This window comes from Neofelis nebulosa, chromosome X (genome assembly GCF_028018385.1).
Source record: "Neofelis nebulosa isolate mNeoNeb1 chromosome X, mNeoNeb1.pri, whole genome shotgun sequence".
Classification (NCBI taxonomy): domain Eukaryota; kingdom Metazoa; phylum Chordata; class Mammalia; order Carnivora; family Felidae; genus Neofelis; species Neofelis nebulosa.
The window spans coordinates 110063130-110086028 of record NC_080800.1 but is presented as its reverse complement, the minus strand read 5'-3'; the positions used below and the strand labels follow the sequence as shown (position 1 = coordinate 110086028).

General features: G+C 47.8%; 2 protein-coding genes across 2 annotated transcripts in view; one reads left to right on the top strand and one right to left on the bottom strand.

Annotated features, from left to right (window-relative positions):
• Positions 1-675: 675 nt before the first annotated feature.
• Positions 676-1332, bottom strand: LOC131502147 (spidroin-1-like). The gene has a single exon (XM_058712736.1). The coding sequence runs from the start codon at positions 1330-1332 to the stop codon at positions 676-678; it is 657 nt and encodes a 218-aa protein (XP_058568719.1).
• Positions 841-22899, top strand: part of GPC4 (glypican 4) — a 110500-nt gene continuing 88441 nt past the window's right edge. The window contains exon 1 of the mRNA XM_058712318.1: positions 841-1490. Within this exon, the coding sequence (XP_058568301.1) occupies positions 1331-1490 (160 nt within the window). The 5' untranslated portion in view covers positions 841-1330. The remainder of the gene's footprint in view (positions 1491-22899) is intronic.

Here is a 22899-nt window from a genome sequence, read left to right as displayed (position 1 = left end):
GCCTCAGTTTCCCTACTTGCACAAGGAGGGTTTGGGCCGGGTTTCCAAAGTCTCCGAGGTCATTCCTGACTGTCCCATCGTCTCACGCTGGCGGATTGAGGGGGGGGGGGGGTTTCTCCCACTTCAGGGGGTAGCAGAACCAGGCGCGTCTGGGGGAAGGCGGGGGAGGAGAATGCCTGCTGGGTTCGGTTCCCGGAGCACCGTTGAATGGGAAGCAGGTCGGAAAGGGCCAGGTGAGGGTCTAGGGCCAGCTCTGAGTCCGAAGTCCCCTGGTGCCTTCAGCGAAACAATTCGAGTGACGCCAGCGCCTTCCCCTCCAGGCCCAAGAGCAGGGCGGTTAGGGGCGTCCTCGGGGCTACGGGGCGGCTGGCGGGGGGCGGGGGCAGGTATCGAGGTGGGAGGGCTCTGCCCGACTTTGGCCCACGGTCGGCGAGTCAGGTGGCCGAGCTCAGGAGGCCTGTGAGTCGGACGGGGGCTTCGTGACGAGTGCCCAGGGGCGCGGTCCCCTAGGACTCGGGTCCTGTACCCCCCAGAAGTTAGCCCTCCCTCTTTGGGTGGGGGGCGGCCGGCATTCCCCCGCCTCCCCGGAGGAGGGGGAGGAAGGGAGGAGGGCAGGAGGGAGGAGCCCCGCGGGGCGTGTCGCGCGAGGGAGCGCCGTATGCCCGGTGCGGCCCCCTAGGAAGTGGATTTGGCCGCTCCGGATCCCAGCCCGCTTCCAGGTTTTCTCCCGTCCCGGCCCTGCGTGCTCCCGCCCGTCTCCGGCCCCCCCCCGCCCCCGCCGCCCGCCCCCTCCCCCTGAGTGCCGCCCGCTGGGCCAAGTTTGCCGAGCGTCGCCGCGCACGCCGGCCAGTCAATCAGCGGCGGAGCTGAGGAGGGCACAGCCGCGCGGCCGAGGGCAGAGTGAGCCGAGCCGAGCCGGGAGAGCGGACCGGCGCCGGGCAGCCCGAGCAGCGCGCAGCGAGCGCCCGCCGCCGCCCACGCCCTCCGCGGCCCCCGCGGCGCCTGCCACCTTCTCCTCCTTCCCCGCGTCCCTGTCCCGCCGCCGGCCAGCGCAACCCCGTCCGCCGCCCCGCGGAGCCCGGAGCCCACCGGCCCGCGCCTCCTCTCCTCCACGCCCTCCGCCTCCTCCTCCTCCCCCGGCCGGGCTCCTGGCACCGGGGACCGTTGCCTGACGCGCGAGGCCCAGCTCCACTTTTCGCCCCGCGTCTCCTCCCCCCGCCGCTCTCCTCCAACTCCCTCGCCCTCTCGCTCCACTCGCGAGCCCCCGGCCCCGCGCCCGCCACTCTCCCCCGGTCCCAGAGGTGGGAGCGCGTCGGCCCCGGCCCGCGCCATGGCCCGGTTCGGCTTGCCCGCGCTTCTCTGCACCCTGGCCGTGCTCTGCGCCGCGCCGCTGGCTGCCGAGCCCAAGCCGAAAAGTTGCTCGGAAGTGCGACGGCTCTACGTGTCCAAAGGCTTCAACAAGAACGATGCCCCCACGCACGAGATCAACGGTAGGTGGGAGCCCCCGGGAGGCGAGCGCGGCGGCAGGCACCCAGGGGAAGGGGCCGCGGAGTGCCCCCCGCCCCCGCGCGGCCGCAGGTAGCCCGGGGCGAGCAACGGGCAGGCGGGAGAGGGCGTGAGAGCGAGTCGCCGCGCAGCGCGGCCCCCCGGGACTGCGAGTGGAGGGGCGCCGCCGACCGGCCGGTGCCACCCCGCGTCTCTTCCCGCCCCGCCGCGTCTTCCCGGTCCCAGGGAGCCCCGAGGACTCTGGCCCGCAGAGTGCGTGTCACCGGCTCCCTCGCCTTTTCCGGGTTGAACTCCTTGCTGGGCTCCCCGCTTTGTTGTGTGGGTGACGAGAGGCGGGGCGTGGGGTGAGGGTCGCTAGTGGGGTGCGTGGGGGCAACCTAGAGCTTGCCAGATTCCGGGGGACGCCAAACGTGGAACTTGACTGGAGGTTTCATTGATGTTCTTTAAAAACCCTCTCCCCGCCTCTCTTCCACGGCTGACGCGGATTAGGAGTTTTAGTAGGTCCAGCGGCTTTAGAAGTCGCCTTTAAAAAGCAAACGACTTTCCAACCCACCAAACCCTGACTTTTGGAAACTCTCCTGCTTTCCGGAAGGTATTGGACGGGAAGGGTACTTCCCCCACCCCCTTTCTTTTTTCTCACCTCATTTTCAGGGTTAATTGCACATTCAATTACAAACCTTTGAAAGGACTGACTACGGGAAACCTGAATCTCAGTTTGGAGATGGTTATGCAAATGGAGAAGCCTTAGCCTGTGAAAGAGTTCACCGGATTTCGGCGCTGGGGGGTGCGTGGGGTGTTGGTGGAAGCCCTTCTCGGGGCGCCGGGGAGGCAGCTTTTCGGCGGGTGCCCTTCGCCCCTCCTCGCGAGGCTGGCGGCGGCCGGCCGGTGCCCTCCGGGTCGCAGCCTCATTCGCGGAGGGCAACTGTTGCGCGCAGCCCCGCGGGCCGCGCCGGGGCCAGCGGCGGCGCAGGTAGCCGGTTCGCCCTGAGGCTTCAGAAAGAACCACGAATCTAGCTGGCTGCTGGCCAGCGTCACCTAACGGGGAAGGGAGCGATTCGAGCCCCCCGGGGGCCAAGCCTCCATTCCGAACCTTTCATGGAAGTGAGCGGAGCGCGCCTTTGCCTCGCGGTGCTGGTCACCCGGGTGGGGCGGGCAGGGGGCCGGCAGCCAGCAAAGGAAATACTGTAATTTCAACCAGGCGCTTCTAGAGGCTTAGGAAGACGTGGGGGTCATTTTTTGGAAGGGCTATTAATAACCTTGGAGATTAAGTGCAGTCATCAATTACATATAAATTACAAAGGTAATTGAGGGAAGTCGCCGGGCACTTTCCGAGTGTATTCGGCATCTGTCTAGAAATAGAACTCAAGAAATTGTTGGAGCAGCCTTGGAGCTCACTGCACCTTGGCAGTTACCAAATAATTCGCACGCCACTGATTAGAGACTGTTTGCCCTTGAGCTGCCTGTCTTTTTGGGAACTCAAGTATGTCCTCAGAGCGGCACGATTTTATTGGTTGTAGAGCCCTGAAAAGCCCTCTTTCTTTCCCCTCTCCCTCCCGCGCCGCCAGAAAAAGTGAAGTGAACCAGCAGCCACTGAAGCTTGGGGGCTCCACAGGTCAGACCTGGGGTCTTTGTGCCCTGCTCGGTTTGGGCCTGGGCCCAGCAGAGATGATTGGCGTGAAGGTTACAGTTGTCATTCCCACATCTTGCAGGGATAGATGCGGCGATGCACTTAATGGGAATGTGACAAGTTTTCATCTTCTGCTCCTGCAAACAATATGTGCCTTTGAGACGGACCGGAGGCATTCAGGGAGTGGGTTGTGAAATTGCCCTCCCCACTTTCTCCCACTTGGCTCGGTGTAGGCGCCTAATGGCAGGACATCTTCCCCAGGCAGCATCTCAGGAAGACGGAAGTTTGAAGGGTCCTCAAGGACTGTGCTAGGTGTTCCTTCCCTTTGATTGTCCTGGTCCCGGGCAAACACCTGAGCGATATTTTTGCATAAATGTCTATCTGGACACCCCCCCCCCCAAACATAGGAGAGTTATTAGCGACCAGCAGCAGGAAATGGAAGCTAATGTGCTCACACCCAAAACATTTTATTCTTTTTGTCTTGTCCTTCATCTCCCTCCCAGGGCTGCTGCTTTTATTTCCCCTTTTGAATGACCTACTGGACTGCATTCTCCTGAGGAACAAAGGAAGTGCCTTTTTAGCTGGAATCCTTGGAAGACCACCAAGGACTTTAGCTCATGCAGTGCAATTTCGCACCACTTTCAACAATAACAAAAATGCATGACTGAATGGCTCAAAAATGTGGAGTGTTAGAGGCATTCATTTGAGCCTAGGACACTGTCACAACACAGACAGACCCAAGTAAATACCTTTAGACGGCCAGTATAGAAACAGGGGGTAATCTTTACCATCACCCTGGCCTGTCCAGATGCATACATTAGCCTTGTCTTCCCCTGGGCTACACTCGGATAGTTTTGGTCATTTTGGGGAGCATAGTCAATATAGTGACTTGTATTCAGATTCAGCCCATGTCTGAATGAATGGCCAGGCACTTTCTGTGGCCAGAGGTGTGTGTGTGTGTGGGGAGGGGGGGTAGGGGTGGAGATGATCTATTTTTTTTAGGTGCAAAAAGCCCAGGATTGTTTTCCAGGCAAAGGGTCACAATGTCTGGGTGCCTAGCTCCAGGCTTAGCCCAAGTTTAAGGTTTTATTCCTGATGGCCTTGTACTTGCTTTCTAGAGGTTTGAACAAGCTTTAGAATACTGTGTTCTTAAGGAGTCTCAGTCTTTTTAGATCATAATTAAGATAATTTGATGTGCTCTCAAGGGTATCAGGGAGTACATCATGCTGACAGGGCTTCCTCCTGCATTGTCTATCCTCTTGACCCCCGTTCTTATCAAATAATGGGTAGATCAAAAGGGATCTTTAACAGAAAGGATAGGTTTTTGTTCAGCTTTCAATGGGCATATCTTTTTGGAGCACCCTACTATGTGCAGTATTCTGTGCTCGGTCATCGAGGCAGCGAGAAGGGTCAGAGGGTCCTCTGTCACCAGGACCTTTCCAGGTAGCAGGGAGATAAGCCGCGCACACGTAATCGGAATGCAGTGTGGTGTGAGAGAAGTGCCATCTCAGTGGTGCAGATGAGCAAGGGGTGCCCCCAGAGTTCCAAGGGAGAAGGGATTTGGGACCAGATTATTAACTAGGTAATGCTAGTTTGCTAGTAAAAAATGATAATAGGAAGTTTAACAATCCGTTTTCATTGTGCCTCCCCTCCAAAAGACAGGGTTACAGAGATGCAATGATCGGCATTTGATTTTATTTTTTTATTTCTTTAAAGTTTTTATTTTCAGGGGCGCCTGGGTGGCTTGGTCGGTTAAGCGTCTGACTTCGGCTCAGGTCATGATCTCACGGTCCGTGAGTTCGAGCCCCGCGTCGGGCTCTGTGCTGACAGCTCAGAGCCTGGAGCCTGTTTCGGATTCTGTGTCTCCCTCTCTCTCTGCTCCTCCCCCATTCATGCTCTGTCTCTCTCTGTCTCAAAAATAAATAAACGTTAAAAAAAAAAATTAAAAAAAAAAATTTTTATTTTCAGGAATTTCTGCACCTGACATGGGGCTCGAACTCATGACCATGAGATCAAGAGTCACACGTCCACCCCCTGAGCCAGCCAGGTGCCTCAACATTTGGCACTTTATTCCCTAATCTAATTTTTGCTGAAATTGCCTTTAAGAGTGAGGCAGTTGGTTAGAGATCTTTATTTTTACTCTTCGTTTATTTTTGAGAGAGAGAGAGCACGAGTGGGGTTGGGGCAGAGAGAGAGGATTGGAAACGGGCTCCACACTGTCAGCACAGAGCCCTATGCAGGGCTCGAACTCACAAGCCGTGGTGTCACAACCTGAGCTGAAGTCAGATGTTTGACTGAACCTGAGCCACCCAGGTGCTCCTAGAGATATTCTTAAGCTTGCCATAGGTCTCTTTCATAGGGACATTGAAGGATAAAGAAGTGTGTCATAGTTGTGATTTTGGAGTTTTTGTTTCCAGTTCCCATTTATGTTTATGAGCAATGCACTTGCAGGCACATACACACGCATATGCGCATGTATGCCTCAAAGGATTCTGGGAACGACATAAGCTAGGTTAGGATTACGTGGCAAAAGCTGTACATGTGCATTGGAGAGGTAGGCATACTTTTTTAAAAAAAATTTATTTTAGAGCATGCATGAGTGGGGGAAAGGGACAGAGAGAGAGAGAGAGAGAGAGAGAGAGAATTCCAAGCAGCCTCCATGCTCAGCGCAAGGGCTCGACCTCACGATCCTGGGATCATGACTCGAGTCAGATGCTCAACCAGCTGAGCCACCCAGGCACCCTGGTTGGTAGGCATATTTTCTGATACTGAGGTGATTATCGTATGTAAGACAGCATATGTCCTCAAGATTTACATTTCCTCTTTGCCACTTAAGTAGGTGGGTTGGATTTTGCAGAGAACTTGTGATCTTCTATTCTGTTGGAATCCTCAGTTTGGCTCCCTGCGTTTCCCTTAAGAAAGAGGGTCTAATTGAGCCACAGGGCCTGTCAGTATAGAGATCGTCCCAGGTAGTATAGGAACTATTTCCTGGACGTGCTCAAAAAAACAAAACAAAACAATAAAAGTTCTGGCTTATGCAGCTCAATCTCTAGTTAGAACATACAAATGTAAGATGTTTGATTCAGTATAATTACTATTTTCCTTTTTGATTGGACTCACACTGGGTTCCATGCAACTTCAGGATTAGCTGGAGACTAGACTGAGGAATGAAAAGGAAGTTTCTTGTTGTCTCTACCAGGGAAACGACATCAGTGTTAAGTCTGAATCAGTTGGAAGGGAATCTGGCTCCCCAGTAACATTGACTGTTTTAGTACTGAGGTGGTTCCCACATGCGTTCACAAAAAATGCATTTTGGCCTCATGAAAAGAGCTTGAAGCTATTGACTGCTTTCTCTGGACCTGGTCCCCAGCTAAGGGCTTTACATAGTATCTCATTTGAAATCCACAACAACCATATGAAGGCGGAAGTATTATGATCTTCATCATCCTCCCCGTTTTATAAGACAAGAAAACAGATTCAAAGCGGTCTGGAAATAGATTCACAGTCTCACAGCTAGTGAATGGTAGAGGTGGAATCTGAACCCAGGTCTTCCCTGGCCCAAAATAACAGTCTGTGCTGTGTGGTACAGATCGAAAGACAAAGTACCTTCCCAGCTCCCATGGAGGGCTGGTTTCAGAAATGGAACCTATAAGACGACCATCAACTAGCAAAAGACCATCATAGCACTGTTTTGATGCTATAGTAGGTAGAGGATCCAGTCATGTCCCTTGTGGGCCAAGTGTTCATACCCGGACACAGACAACCTAGTGTTAACAGCTGAAGGAATATAAATTGTATTCCTTGGGCCATGGGGAGCTGGTGATGGTTACTGAGTTGGGGAATGTTATTAGTCGACGGTGTTAGGAAGCTAACTAGTGCCACTGGGAGTTAAGGGTCGGTGAGGCAAGGGAAATAACAGCAGTGAGAGCTGTCAGGAGGCTGTTTTAAGTATGCAGTTCTCTTGAAAATTTTTTTTTTATTTTCAGGGCACCTGGGTGGCTCGGTTAAGCGTTCAACTTCGGCTCAGGGCATGATCTTGCAGTTCGTGAGTTTGAGCCCCGTGTCGGGCTCTCCGCTGTCGGCGCATAGCTGCTTGGGAGTCTCTCTCCCTCTTGGGAGCACACTTTCAAAAGTAAAAACGCTAAAAAAAAGACAAAAACAAAAATTCATTCCAGTATAGCTAACGTACAGTGTTACGTGGGTTTCAGGTGCATGAGACAGTGACTCCACATACATGCAGTTCTTTGGACCAGGCTGCCTTCCTCTTGTCTGTTACCTTCTCATTCCATGCTGAACATCACCAGCTTCGTTTCCTTGCTGCAGTGCTTTGAATGGAGTCATTCCTCCACTTTGAGCTTCCATGGCATCAAGTATCACAAATGATACTTTCATTAAGTCATTTATGAACTCCCCAGGGGTGCATGCCGTCTTCCTCCTAATTCTTTGCTTGAGTCAGATCGATGGTCTTTGCACATAACTGTCTCATGGGGTTTATACTGCTTTGATGATAGATTGTCATCCCATGGTCTCTTACTCTCCTCGGAATCTTTTGGAGCTAAACATTCTGAAGTAAAATAAATTTAAATCTCCATATGTTGGTATAACATATAATAAATATTTTTATTATTTTTTTGGGGAGGGAGTACCTAACCACTTTATTAATAACTGAGTGGCATAGGATTTTTCAGAAAGATTCAAAATTATTTTTCTTTTCGCTCTGAGATCATCTTTAAGGGATAAATAATGGAGGCTTTCGTGTTAGGCAATTTGGAGTAAATTTAGATGAGTAATTTAGCACATCAGATTCAGTATGTAAAGCTGTTCAGGGCACGTTGGTTACCTTTTACAAAGTAAAATCTGAAGTTTATTGTCTTTAACCAAGCAGAAGAACACAGGCTTCTTAAAGATATTAGGATATTTATATAAGCAGACCCACTAGAACACGCACAGGTAAGAATTAGCATTTTCAATTCCACTTGGCCAAGCATCTGTTGCTTACTACAGAGAACATGAAAGTGCAGAAAATTCATGAAGCAATTCCATCCTGGAGGTAATTTGAAATGTTATATTTAAGTTCTGATGCATTTAATTCAGCAATCTGGTGGGAGAGAGAAATCAAAGAGATCCATCAGCCAGGTATTCAACTTTTGAAAAAGAAACTCTAACAAATGTTAGAAATTAGGAGAAAAAATTGAATGGAAGAGTTACCCCCCCCCCCAAAAAAAAGTCAATAACCTCCAGGAAGCCTGGAAACTATGTAAAAACGTCTTATTGGAAGCCCAGATAAATGTGTGCCAGACATCAAAAAGACCAGCTGCTTGGGGGAAGAAAAAAAGAACCCGGCATGACTAACTGGCACAGTAAAAGAGGCTGCTTCAGGGGAAAAGGAATCTTTCACCAAATGGAAAGAGCTTAGGCCAGGAGAAGAGGGAAGGCCGCGAGGTGCGGCAGGGCAGGTACAAACTAGAAAGGGAGTGAGCTCAAAGAATCGGAGGTGCACCTTGCAAAGGATTCAAAACACAAGGCCCGCGTGAGGATAATGGGGGAAAAGGCTGGGCCCAGTGAGTCCAGCCTATCAGAGCAAAAGCAGTCTGGCTTCTTTAAGGGGAAACCATGCCTGATTAACCTCCCAGAGTTCATCCCAAGTTAAAATGAAGCAAGTGCATGGAGGAAAACAGACGCACATAGTTTAGGTTTTTAAGAATTATGCAATGGGATTCCAAGGCAAAGAATATTCAGAAAATGCATTTGCTGTGGGATAGGTGGGGGGATGTTGGTTTACTGAGGAGGGAAAAGGGGACCAACTCCACTGTCCTAGATGGAGTAGTTTTTCCACGGGGAGGACGTGGTTTCTTGGAAGGAGCAGTTCCAGCTGAGCTCTGACCAATTAGTTGTCTGGTACCTTTGGTCAGCTTCTTTCTCTTTTGTCTGAAAAATGGGAGTGGGGACGTTAGAATGCTGAATGAAATCAGGAATTGTCAAGCCTGGCCACACATTAGAATCACCTGGAGAGCCTTTAAAACCTACTAATGCCTGGGCACCACCCCAGACCAGTTAAATCGCACTTTCGGGCAGTGGGGCTAGGTCATGATAATTTTTTAAAGGCTCCGCAGTGGTCCCAGTGAGCAGCCATGGTTGACAACCACGGCCCTGGATGATCTCCGAGTCCCTTTCATCTCTGAGACTCCATGATTCTAAGTTTTCTAATGAAATTCCTCATGAGGTATTGTCTCAGAAGAGGGCTTTAATTTCGACTCCATGCATGCTCATTTTAATTTTGGCTAACTTGGATTTAAGAGGAAGGTGTGCTGAACGCGGAAAAAAAAATTTTTTGTTTCATCAAGAGGCAATTGCTGCATAGCCTGTGATGCTTTGCTGAGGGGAGAGAAGTAAGCCTAGGCCATTGAGAGTACTTTGGAGAGAATTAGAAAGGAATCCAGTCTTGCTTGTCATTTATTAAGTGTCCGCGTGCTAGGTGATATTTCTTCCCTTTCTCTTTATTGGTAAAATAAAAAAGATCTCTTTATCCCTTACTTTAATGTCCTCTTTGCCATGTGTTTATTCTCTTCAAGTATCTTATCAAGAAATAGAAGTACAGTAAATCCCTAGGCTTCTGGCCGGCACAGCCATCCAGAACACAGCTGGGAATGTGGAAGTAAGCAGAAAAGCCACATGATGGAAACAGCTGTCATAAAGCCCATGCATTCTACTTGGAGACGAGGCCTTCGGAAATTTATCATCAGCCATCACTGATTGAATGGCTCTTCTATCAAGAGCAAAATGCTAGGTGCTTGGATTCAAATTGGGTGAACAGAAGGCTTGGGTCGTCTGGCTTCCTAGTCCATGGCTGAATAGAAGTCAAGTAGTGCTGGCCTGGGGGAGTGGAGAGGTCAGAGGAGGGATGGTTTTAGAGGTGGGCAAAACTTGACATCTGGGAGAAGTGCGAGAGAGAAACAGGGTGGGGAGGCCAGAAGCTAAGCAGCAGACCCAGAACTTGGCTGATCTTGGCAGATCCGTTTAGTTCCTTGAGCCCCTTTATGATGGGCCGAAAGCTCAGAGGTGGCTCCCTAACCCTTGAGGGCACTACGATGTTTCAGGGCACTATTAAGTAATGGTGTTTGGTATAATTCAAATATATAGAGAGTATACTTTAGAAAAAATAGGACCTATTTGAAATTCAGAATTGCTCTTGAAAGAAAGGAAAGTTAGTTCACTCACACATTCCCCTTTTTATGGCACCTGGTTTCCCAGTGATGAAACATTAGACTTCAGCTCAGGTCATGATCTCACGGTTCATGAGTTCGACTCCCGCGTTGGGCTCTGTGCTGACAGCTTGGAACCTGGAGCCTGCTTCTGACTCTGGGTCTCCCTCTACTCTCTCTGCCCCTCCCTCACTCATGCGCACATGCTCGCTCGCTCTCTCAAAATAAAAAAAAACCAAAACTTAAAAAAATGAGTTAAAGGCTGTATATTATTAATTCAGTGGTTTAGTCACTTCAGAGCTTTTGGTTGGTGATTTTGTCCTTCCACACCTTCTCTAAGCCCTCTAGAACATTCAAGTTCATTTAGTTCCTTACTAATGTTACTGCCTACTATGCTCTGCTTGGGAAACTGACATTCTGACCTGAAGTAACAAGAGGCAAGAGTTGGTTTTTAGAGGGGACAGGTTTAAATATTTGAATATTGATTTCCTTTTTAAACATTTACCAAACTGAGTAAACGTATAATCATAATTAAAGAAGCGCTAGAAGTTAAGGATAGGAGTACACACATTTGATGGTCCTTGTCTTTGACCATGTGCCTCATTTGAACCTTACAAAAAAGAAAGCCCTTCTTTGCCCAGTCATGTCTGATCTGAGACCATGTATCTCTAGTTTCTGTCACATTGCATGGCACATGGCTGGTGTTTGAGCAATGTCTGTGGTTCAAAAATAAGTTCAAGCATGATTTTTGATTTTTGTATTCATTCTAGGAATGGATATTTCTATTTATCCCTTTTAAATGAATTCATATGAAGCTATTTATCAAAATTTTTAACATTTATTCATTTCTGAGGCTCTAAGTTGTCAGCACAGAAGCCCGATGCGGGCTCGAACTCATGGACCGCGGGATCATGACCTGAGCTGAAGTCAGACGCTTAACCAACTGAGCCCCCCAGGAGCCCCTGAAGCTATTTATTTTTTAAAGTTAATTAAAACATTTTTTTCAAATATTTATTTATTTTTGAGAGAGAGAGGGAGAGACAGAGTGTGATCAGGGGAGGGGCAGAGAGAGAGGGAGACACAGAATCCGAAGCAGGCTCCAGTCTCTGAGCTGTCAGCACAGAGCCTGGTGCGGGACTCGAACTCATGAGCTATGAGATCATGACCTGAGCTGAAGTCAGTGCTTAACCAACTGAGCCACTCAGGAGCCCCTTAAAGTTTATTTGTTTGGAGAGAGAAAGAGAGAGAGAACACACACGAGAGGGCATGTAGCCAAGAGGCAGAGAGAGAATCCCAAGCAGGTTCCACACTGTCGGCACAGAACCCGATTCAGGGCTGGAACTCATGAACTGTGAGATCATGACCTGAGCCGAAATCAAGAGTCAGATACTTAACCGACTGAGCCACCCAGGCGCCCCCCCCATGTGAAACTATTTATTTGAAATTTCTGCATTCAGCGGCACCTGGGTGGCTTAGTCGATTAAGCGTCCAACTTCGGCTCAGGTCATGATTTCACGGTTCATGGGTTCGAACCCCACGTTGGGCTCTGTGCTGACAGCTCAGAGCCTGGAGCCTGCTTCAGATTCTTTGTCTCCCTCTCTCTCTGCCCCTTCTCAGCTCACACTCTGTCTTTCTCTCTCTCTGTCTCTCAGAAATAAACATTAAAAAATTAAAAAAAAAAAAGCTTTAAACATTTCTGCATTCAGTCCTAGATGCCTAAATAAGAAAGGGCAAGAGGGGCGCCTGGGTGGCACAGTCGGTTAAGCGTCCGACTTCAGCCAGGTCACGATCTCGCGGTCTGTGAGTTCGAGCCCCGCGTCAGGCTCTGGGGTGATGGCTCGGAGCCTGGAGCCTGTTTCCGATTCTGTGTCTCACTCTCTCTCTGCCCCTCCCCCGTTCATGCTCTGTCTCTCTCTGTCCCAAAAATCAATAAAAAACGTTGAAAAAAAAAAATTAAAAAAAAAAAAAAAAAGAAAGGGCAAGAGAATCCTCTTTTTTTTTTTTTTTTTTTTTTAAATTTTAGAGCGATTGCGAGTCGGGTGAAGGGGCAGCCGGAGAGGGAAAGAGTCCACCACCCAGGTGCCCCAGAATCCTCTTTTCAAACCTAGATCGTAGTGTTATTTATCAACTTGCTTGGGAGCTGAGTGTTTCACATGGTTTGTTTGAAGCTTGGTGGACAAATGGTGGTTGCCTCTTACGTTGTCCATTCCAGACACAGGAAGTCAGCTGTACCTGCAGAGGTGCTTTTAGAAGAGGGAGGCCAGGCCGCCTTTGCCCCTGTTCCTTGCTTCCACCTTTCTACCAGGTGCTCACTTCCCTTTTCTTCCCCAGGAGGCTGGGGGGCAGGCCCCAGGCAGGATTGCTGCCTTTGTCTGGTCTACTTCAAGGTCACCTGGTCCTGCTTCATCCCAGCCATTCCTTTCATTCTAGTCCTTTCTTCTCACAGCTACTTTGTCAGTTGGCTTTCAGAAGCCTCTTTAAGCCTGGCTCCTCTCCTATAGGCCGGGCTTCTGGTCTACAGGAGCGGACTGGAAAGTGGTTTCTTTTTAAAAAAGAAATTTTTTTTTTTATGTTTTTATTTGAGAGAGAGCGAGGGGAGGGGAGGGGCAGACAGAAGGGGAGACAGAATCCGAAGCAGGCTCCAGGCTCCAGGCTCCAAGCTGTCAGCACAGAGCCTATTGCGGGGCTCGAACTGACAAACCGTGAGATCATGGCCTGAGCCGAAGTTGGACGCCTAAGCAACTGAGCCACCCAGGCGCCCTGGAAAGTGGTTTCTTTTGGACCGCCAAGCTTTCCTTCATTCTGCAAAGCCCTGACGTCGGTGTCCCAGCAAGCATTAAGCCACAGAACTTTTTCTTCCCTTCAGTTATTGTTTCTCTTCCTCCACGGAGTTTGTCTCCATTTGCCTTTTCAGCCTGGTGTTTGGTTAGAGATGAAAACAAAGCACTATGTCTTTGCAAACAGCATGTGGTTAACAGTTACTACTTGCAATGGTCCGGTCTGAGTGGGAGTATCCTTTTTCTTGGCAGTCACTTCACAGAAAGTCCTGTTTCTTTGGTGCCAGAATAAGCAGTCATTACATTCCTTCCAATTTATAGTCAAATTATTATCTGCTATTGTTAAAATTGCCTTAATTATGGAATATTTCCCCATGCTAAGATTCGAAATTGCAAAACAAGACAACTTTTCACTGGTGTACTTTTAGAAGCAGTCCTTGAACAATCCCTCCCTGACCACGATGTTGGAGGCTCTGCGGAGGAATCGTGTTTTGTGTTCGCGGGGAGAATTTTTTTAAGTGAGGGGGGCATGCAGTGGGTCCTCTTTGGCCTGGATTTGAAGTGAATGCCCCTGGCTGGCTGCTTGGTTAATGTTCTGCCTCGTTTTCCCCCAGTTTGGAACTCACTTGTTCTTTTTCCTGCCCCTTCGGGTCTGATGGGCCTAGACAGTCTGGGAAGAAGGCTCTGTTGGCGGGAGGCTGATTGATCATTAAGCAGTGTGGCAGTCTTACAGGAGGGCCTGGTATCTCGCGAGGGGGAGGGCAGATGAGGAAATCACGGCCTTCCAAAATAAGGGACTGTCAGTTTTCTTGTGATCTGAACACAGATTCCGGACACCGGGTGGCAGGTGGCTTCTGTGGAGATGCTCTTTCGTAAGCTCTGCCTTTGGGCTCTGCTTTCAAGGTGTATCCAGAATCTGTCGACCTCTTCCCACCTGGGCAGCTCCTGTGCTGGTCTCCTCTCCCATCCCCTCTTACTCTGGATTATTGTACTTTCCCCTAACTGGTCACTTGGCTCTGGCTATCATCCTTCTCACCAGCCCCCGCCACCCGGGTGTCTCCGCACATCAGCCATTGCGATCCTTTTCTGTGAACTCTGACTCAGACTATATCATTTCTCTGCTCAGAATGCTCCAGTCCCCCCCCCTTGCCCTCCCCCCCCCCCCCGCCACTCAGAGTGAAAGCCAAAGCTTATGAGGCCTTATGGGGTCTGCCCATTGCCCTCTCCCATGCCAGCCCACACCTTCTCCTCTGTTATTCCTCTCCTCCCCCCACCCCCAGTCTACCCCACGCCGTCGGTCTCTCTGTTCCTCAGGGCACAGTCAAGGGCGGGTCCCTTTGCCCTTATCCTCAGCACCTAGAACACTGCTAGCTCCCTCAAATGTTTTGAGGCGTCGCTTACCTAGTCCCTTCACGAGAAGCCACGCTTTGTCCCTCTCCCTCTCTGCTTTATTCTTCTGCCGCGACAGTTGTGGTAACTATTTCCAAGGAGAAGCCCTTGCTCTTGGGTGAATGATGATCAGGGCAAAGCAGAGTTTTCTTCAGCGTGTAGACTCTGCACTTAGGAGTGCTTAGGAGACTCTCCCTGAGGAGTGCTTTTTCACACCATCACGGGGTCCCCCCTAGATACTTGAATGGCCAGGGTCTGTTTCTGTCATTGGGTCCTGAGGTGAATTCTGGAGCACTTGGTGGAGCAGTGCGGGCAAGACGGGCTAAGTTAGTGAGGCTCTTACATAGAGTGCCCTTCTCTGGTAATAGACTTTAGCCGTCATGTTGGGGATTGGGATCACGTGGGACCCCAGAATGCAGACTGAACTCTTGTGTCTGCAGAGGAACCACCCCAGTGCTGGGAATACTGAAGCCGTCAGGTTTCTAGGAAAGTTTGGTGTCCACTTTTATTCCCATAGAGACCACAGAAATAACTCGTTGTTTTTGAATGATGAGTGGCTCAAAACAAAACCCTCTGGCCCAGCAGTGATTGTTACAGTAGAACTCGGCTTCTGCAAAATATGGACCAGATGGACTTGTCACTGGGTAGCAAAATGCCTGTCCTCCCCAAGACTGTATTAATGGTGACGGAGTATGCGGAGGTAACCCAGGGGAGAGGAAGGGGCTGGCCTGTGGAGCGAGTGTCCCTGGAGATAGGAGGCAAATTTGGGAAGGAGCTTCCCTGCCATGTGCCCCGGCTCTGAGAACAGGGATTGTTTTTCAGATTACTTCCTTAAAGTTTGTCATTTAGAGATAGACAGGGAGGGGCAGGGAGAGGGTCCCAGGCAGGCTCCACACTGTCCGCGGAGCCTGATGCGGGGCTCGAGCTCACAAACCATGAGATCGTGACCTGAGCCGAAAGCAAGAGTCAGATGCTTAACCGACTGAGCCACCCAGGCGTCCCAGATTACTTATTTTTAAAATCGAAATATAATTGATATTCTTGAGAATTCTATATCAAAAAAATTTTTTTCATGTTTATTTTTGAGACAGAGTGTAAGCGGGGGAGGGGCAGAGAGAGAGGGAGACCCAGAATCTGAAGTGGTTTCCAGGCTCGGAGCTGTCAGCACAGAGCCCGACGAGGGGCTGGAACCCACGAACCGTGAGATCATGACCTGAGCTGAAGTCGGATGCTTAACCAACCGAGCCACCCAGGTGTCCCGAGAATTGTATTTTTTAAGTCATCTCTATGCCCAACGTGGGGCTTGAACTCATGAGTCCGAGATGCTCTCCTGAGAGAGTCTCATGCTCTCCTGACTGGCTCTCCTGAGCCAACCTGGTGCCCCTGAAAGGTTTTACTTTTAAAAGTAATTAATTACTGGAAAGCATACAAGCTGAACAGTGAAGAGAGAAAAGAATTTTTATTTTTTTTTCTTTTTTTTCTTCAACTTTTTTTTTTTTTTTTTTTTTAAATTTTTGGGACAGAGAGAGACAGAGCATGAACGGGGGAGGGGCAGAGAGAGAGGGAGACACAGAATCGGAAACAGGCTCCAGGCTCCGAGCCATCAGCCCAAAGCCTGACGCGGGGCTCGAACTCACGGACCGCGAGATCGTGACCTGGCTGAAGTCGGACGCTTAACCAACTGCGCCACCCAGGCGCCCCTTTTTTAATTTTTTTTTTCAACGTTTTTTTTTTTTTTTTTATTTTGAGAAAAGAATTTTTAAAATGAGGATAGGGTTGTGAGTTCGAGCCCCATGTTGGGTGTAGAGTTTAAAAAAAAAAAAGTAAAAAAATAAATTAAGTTGCCCTATTTTAAATGTGAATTTAAATATAACAATTATGCAAGTGCCCTAGTTTGAATACTGTGGCTTGCTATTATTATAAGGATAAGTTGCCTGATTAACAATAGAAATAAACAGGGGTGCCTGGGTGATTCAGTCAGTTGAGTGTCCAACTTCGGCTCAGGTCATGATCTCAGGGTTCGTGGGTTCGAGCCTCGTGTCGGGCTCTGTGCTGACAGCTTGGAGCCTGGAGTCTGCTTCCAATTCTGTGTCTGTCTGTCTGTCTCTCTGTCTCTCTCTCTGCCCCTCCCCCACTCATTCTCTCTCTCTCTCTCTCTCTCTCTCTCTCTCTCTGTCAAAAATAAACATTAACAAAATTTAAAAAATAGAATAGAAATAAGCAGTTCCTTTCTTGTGAAAGCGATCAAATCGTCTATATGCTATGAAGTACCTGGTATGGGCTAAGAGTTTATGATAGGGCAAACCAATCCTTAGCCGTCTAAACCGTAGCTTTAAGTTTAGGGAGGAGTGATCGTCTCTGCTTTTATTTTGAAAGCAGACACAACATGTACTGTTTTCACCAATAACCTCTTAGCATTTCTCTTGGAGCCCTGAGATTTTCTCGGTTGCTTCTAAGCTCAAGAATGAAGTAAACACACCATGAGGTTCTGGGATTCTTGTTTATCTCAGCTGGGTCTGTAATAAAAGGGTTGGCTAGAAGCAAATGAATGGCCTAAATACAGTATTAGGAGATGTTTAACACCTATAGAGGGGAAGAGCAGGTTTCCAGTTGAAACCATTGTGTTATTTATAACTGTCTATTAAAGTAGTCTCTAAGTTGCTTCGGTTGCCTGTACTTCTGGGGAGGGGTCACTTTGTGCTCGAAAGTGACAAGGGTGTATTTCTTTGTAGAGAGATTGTAAAATATGGTATAATTCAGCCCATATTCCCTTTAATTAGTCACATTTATAGAAGGCATTGCTGTAATTGACCATATTAACATGAGAGACTCGTGGCGCCTCCGCTGTTAGGACAGAGTATTTGTTTTCTTTCTCAAAGCTCCAGCAGCTGTTCCATCCCCATATTTTGCAGAAAGGAAAAACAGCCCCCAGAATTGAGAAGTGTTTTTCATGTGAGAGGGATGCAGGCTGGACACCAACAATAAGGGGAAATGATTGCATTTGGCGCAGTTTTAATTTCAGAACTGTCTTTGAATCTGCACTATAAGCTTGAGTGGTATGCCAATGCTTTGTGGCTTCCTGGGGTGACATTTAAGAAATGTAGATTCAGATCCTACGTTTTGCCAAAGATAAATTGCCTTGAGTATTAAGTATTTTTCCTAAAGAAAATTGGCCGTAAAGGGATTTTTCACCTTTTGCAACAGTTACTTGATGTGTGATCAGAGAGTTGTGTCAGACCTTGAATTTGTATAATACTGTGTATTTAGTAGCGTTATGCTCTTGTGGAAGAAAGCCCAGCCCCCAACTGCAGACAGTTTCCAAGGGACCATTAAAATGTACTTCAAGTATTTCAATTGTGATTATAATTCTTTGAAATGAAGGCAGATTTTGATCAATTTAAATAAGGAAGCAGAGCAAAAGGCATTTTATTCCAGGTAAATGTAAAGTGTCGGAAATTTCTTCAAGTACCACGTCACATAAGTGTGTTTTTCAGCTGTATTGAATTTTGTCCGCTGAATCATTTGACTTTGTGCTCATGTTCCTTTTTAAACAATTTATTGTAACCTCGACCGGGCCTTTCTCCTCTGCCTCTTCTCTTCCTTTTCCTCATATTTGTTTTGTTTAATCAGTCAATATTGGTCATTTTTTTTCCCCCACTTAACAAAAACAACCAGGAAGAGATTGACATGATTTCATCAGCCCTTCTAATTGCTTTACTAATGGAAATCTGTTGGTCCTTAAACATCAAGGGTGCAGTTTTAAAAGGAACTAGTGACCCATCCTTCAACCATATGTCTTTAATTTTTAAAAATCTGGCAGGGCCTGAAACTTTAAGAAGTCATATCATCTTCTTCCAAGGTTTTAAAATTTTAATTGTAATATAAACCCTACCTACTTAAAATTATTTAATCCATATTCAACAAGATCCCTACAATCATAGTGGTAATTGTTGTTAATTATTAGCCTAGTTAACAGTAGATAGCGTTTGCCGGAGCACTCACTATGGGCCTTTTCTGAATGCATTATGTAGATGAACCTATTTTATGTAAACAGAAAATAAAAAGACACGCATGGAAAGGATGGAAGAGAGCAAGGCTATTTATTATAGCGAATGAGCCCTCCACACTTGACCGGTAGTAGGCTTTGCAGTTGGCTGGGGTAAAACAGGATGCCAAACTGGTTATATGCATTTTTTGCTCATCTGATCAAAAGAAACCTAACATTTCCTTAGGTGAGACATTTTCTTCTTTTTGCTAAATCTGGAAAGTATTTGTTACATAGATTCTTAGGCGAAACAGTGAACAGTGTAATAATCAGTGTTGTCAGGGATTTCATTTCTTGTATTTATCTGCCATAAAATCCGAAGAAACCACACTTGAGAAATCTGGTCAGACTTTTGGGTCCGTGGTGTTGTGTTCAGTCTAATGAATCAGATTTCTTTTCTTTTCTTTTCTTTTCTTTTCTTTTCTTTTCTTTTCTTTTCTTTTCTTTTCTTTCTTTTTCTTTGAATCAAACTCTTCTTATCTTTATTGGTAACTGCTTCCTTTTTTGTGCCTGAATTCATATCTCTTGGTCTCAGAGTCTGAGCTGCCTGCTAACAACACCACGATAACAGCGAACACAGACAGCCGCCTGCGATGGCCAGAACACCAGACGGTTGCACACCAGGGGAAATGGGAACCTGTGGGCTGAAGCCACTTCAGATCTAGGAATTCACACGGTCTTGGGGATCTGGAAAGCACCTTCTCTGCTTTTTCAGCCATTTTTCTTCTCCCTGCCCTCACTCTGCTCTCAGGACTTTGTACCTGGCACTGACTTGTCACAGTGTCATTTGGCCTCCAGAGATTATGGTTTATGGTAGGTTAAATTTTTTCCAATTGAATAGATGGTATGACAACAATTGTAAGGAGGAACTTCTATATCCTTCGTATACTGCGGTCCCTTCCCTACTCACGTATATACAATTGTACTTCATTTAAATTGTACATACTACTTGGTATGTCTCTAATTTTTTTAAATCCATTACCTTTATTTTTATTTTTTATTTATTTAAATTTTTTTTTTTTTCAACATTTATTTATTTTTGGGACAGAGAGAGACAGAGCATGAACGGGGGAGGGGCAGAGAGAGAGGGAGACACAGAATCGGAAACAGGCTCCAGGCTCTGAGCCATCAGCCCAGAGCCTGACGCGGGGCTCGAACTCACGGAGTGCGAGATCGTGACCTGGCTGAAGTCGGACGCCCAACCGACTGCGCCACCCAGGCGCCCCTTTTTTTTAATATTCTTGAGAGAGAGCGTGAGCAAGAGAGCACAAGTTGGGGAGGGGCAGAGAGAGAGGGAGACACAGAATCTGAAGCAGGCTCCAGGCTCTGAGCTGTCAGCACGGAGCCCGACGCTGGGCTCAAACTCATGAACCGAGAGATCATGACCTGAGCCGAAGTCAGACGCTCAACCGACTGAGCCACCCAGGCGCCCCCCTTTCTTTTTTAAAAATATTTATTTGTTTTTGCGAGAGAGCGCGAGCGGTGAAGAATCGAGTGAGAGGCCGACAAGAGGATCCAAAGCAGGCTCTGTGCTGACAGCAGGGAGCCCGATGTGGGGCTCGAACTCACAAACCGTGAGATCATGACCTGAGCCAAAAAGTCAGACGCTTCACTGACTGAGCCACTCAGGCGCCCCAGTTTGTCTTATTTTTAAGATAACGCTGAAAATGCTTCTGTAGGTACACACAGTTCTGTACAGTTACAGTTGAAATGGCTGTAGAATATTCCCCAGGGTAAATGCGACCATAATGGATTTCTGGTACCCCGTATGGACATTGAGATGATTTCTGGTGGTTTGTAGGTGTGCATGTTTGTGTGTGTTTGGTTTTATATTGAGCACAACGGTGATCATCTCTCCATTCCTATGTGTTTGGCTTCTGTTGAATGACTGCCTTAAGTTCAATTTCATGAGGAGTTCTTGGGCTTTTTTTTTTTTTTTTAACTTTTAATAGGTGTAAAAGCCTGAAACTTCCACTCGTGTCTAAGGCCTAGCGGAACCGCAGGCCACGCTTCTCTGCTCCAGGTGTGCAGGGGAGGCCTAGGCGAGGAAATCTGAGGTTAAACTCGGGTGGTTGGTCAGCTCTAAGTGTTCACTTTTTCCCTAGCACGTCCCGGATGCACCCTCTCGCGGCACTTGCAAGGAACCTGCATCACCTTTGGTTCCTAAAAACTTAGTTCAGCAGTATTCCCAGAAACAGCTAAAATGTTGTCCTGTGGGAGGGGATTAAACCCAAAGGTGAGTACAAGTTAGTTGCTTGAAGGGCAGGGCCTTTTTCTGTGGTTCTTCTGCCCTTTGATTGGAGCAGTTTCCCACATGTCTGTGTGTCTGACTTCAAAAAACAAAACAAAACAAAGGGAGAAAAAAACCCCAAACAAAACCCTTCCTAAAACATTTGTCATCTAAACAGGACTTCCTAGAAAGCGGTGTCATTGTTTCTAAAAGGAGGAGCTCGTAATAACCCTTCATTCTCCCTCCTCTCCCACTTTTTTACAATGAAGAGATTTTATGACTATTAGTTGTGAAATGGCTTAATTCAGCTTCTTATTCTTTATGGAAAATAACTTTGCTATGCCTAATGTCTGTCTCTGGTCAAAGGGCGTTTCCTGTGTCATTGGCTTCCACGGTTTGTCTGCTTTCAGCTTTCAGCTTTGTGATCGGGAGGGTACAGTCTCGCCTTTTAAATTGTCTGCTTCATCTTTTATCTTTCAACAGGTCCTGGAAAGAAATCGTCCAACGGCTTCTTTCCAGTGTCAGTTTTTGAAAGATCCATGGCTTGCTTTATTTTGACAGGTGGCTGGTGAAAGAGGTGCTTTTAAAGGGCGGGGTGGGGGGGGGATGCAGGGGGAGAGGAGAGAGGTTAGCTGCTGCTTTGGGGGCTGTCTGACAAATGGCTGGTGATTATTATGCTCTTTTTTCCTCAATGGAGCCTTGAAAGAGGAGTTTGCCCATAAGGCCTGAAGTTGGAAGACAGATGTACCCTCTTTAGGATCATTTCTGCCTTTTTTTTGCCTTTTACTGGGGCACCCTCTATGGGAACAGAATGAGGATCCAGAAAATGCAACTGGGTAGATTAATTTCTTATAATGAACAGGAGTGATAAATCATTCACAAGCTAGGTATCCTTAGCAGGAGAAGCTGTCCTTTTGAGAGTCCAGGCCAGCGTGGTGTCCCACATGGTCCCCAGAGACCCTGGTGTTCATGGCTGTCTCCCAGTAGCCCTGAAGTGCTTTAGCCATTCTTTCTTTAGTTCATACCAGCTACCGGGCATAGCAGGTTGACTGGTGAATGGCTCCTGGGTGAGTTACTGCTTCTCTGTTGTAAGTGAAAGAACTCCACACCTCTTGTAACCTTTGGTTGGTGATAGCCTCCTGAGATCGTCACTTCTAGGGTTCATGGGACTTGACGATGTAGGAATTAGATCTGTGTGGGTATCCCTTTAAATCTTTTCTCCTGTACCAGACTACCACCCCCCCCCAGCCTTTATGTCTTGTTTCATGTGCACAGCGCAGAATGATACAATAATATTCCAGGTGGTTTGATGGAAGGTAGCATTTTTCTGATTCCCATGTCCTCCCTCTCTGTACATGAACAATTTTTTTTTCTTGGCATTGTTGACTATAGTACATTTAACCGATTAAAGCCTGGTAATAATTCAGAACAAGATGTAAGGTTTGAACCGATGTAAAGAGCTAACCAGTAGAAACCACCCAAGCTGTGCTGGTGTGTAATAGCTAAAAGGATCTGGGATCCGGGCAGTTCTTTTCCAGGCCCCCTTTTCTTGCTCTCTCCCAAGCCTGGCTTACAAGTGGCCTCTTGGGAAGAAGCTGAATGATCAGGAGGGTGAATGCGGGGACCGAAAGCAGTCCACCTTGCCTTTTTGTGCTAGAACTCTGTTGTAACAATGAGTGGAAAGGGGGCCATCTGCTGAGGCCGAGAAAGCTTTCTGTCCTTGAAGGGAGGCTTGCTGCATGGTGTTTTAGGAACTCACTGTAACTTCTAGAGCCCTGATGCTGCAGATGTCTCGTAAGTGAAGGCTGCTGATAGCAATAACAACGATAAAAATGTAATTAGAAAGGAATTTCTAGGAATTTCATATCTCTATGTCTATATCTTTGAATTTCTTTTACCGACCTTTTCAGAAGTTCTAAGCTACTGTTCTTTCCAGTTTGATGTTACATTTCAGTATTCAGTACACTCTAAGCAAGTTGAGTTTTGTTTTGTTTTGCTATAACGTAAGCACGTAAGTGTATCCCAAAGTGTATCCCTGCCAGGCAGGAGAAAGCCTCGGGCGGGGAGCCAGAGACCCGGGTGCTGTGCCCTGCTCTGCCACTGACCGGCTGGGTGATGGACGT

Excerpts from the sequence above, each read along its gene's own strand:
- LOC131502147 (XM_058712736.1), bottom strand. The coding sequence starts at position 1,332 with ATGGCGCGGGCCGGGGCCGACGCGCTCCCACCTCTGGGACCGGGGGAG.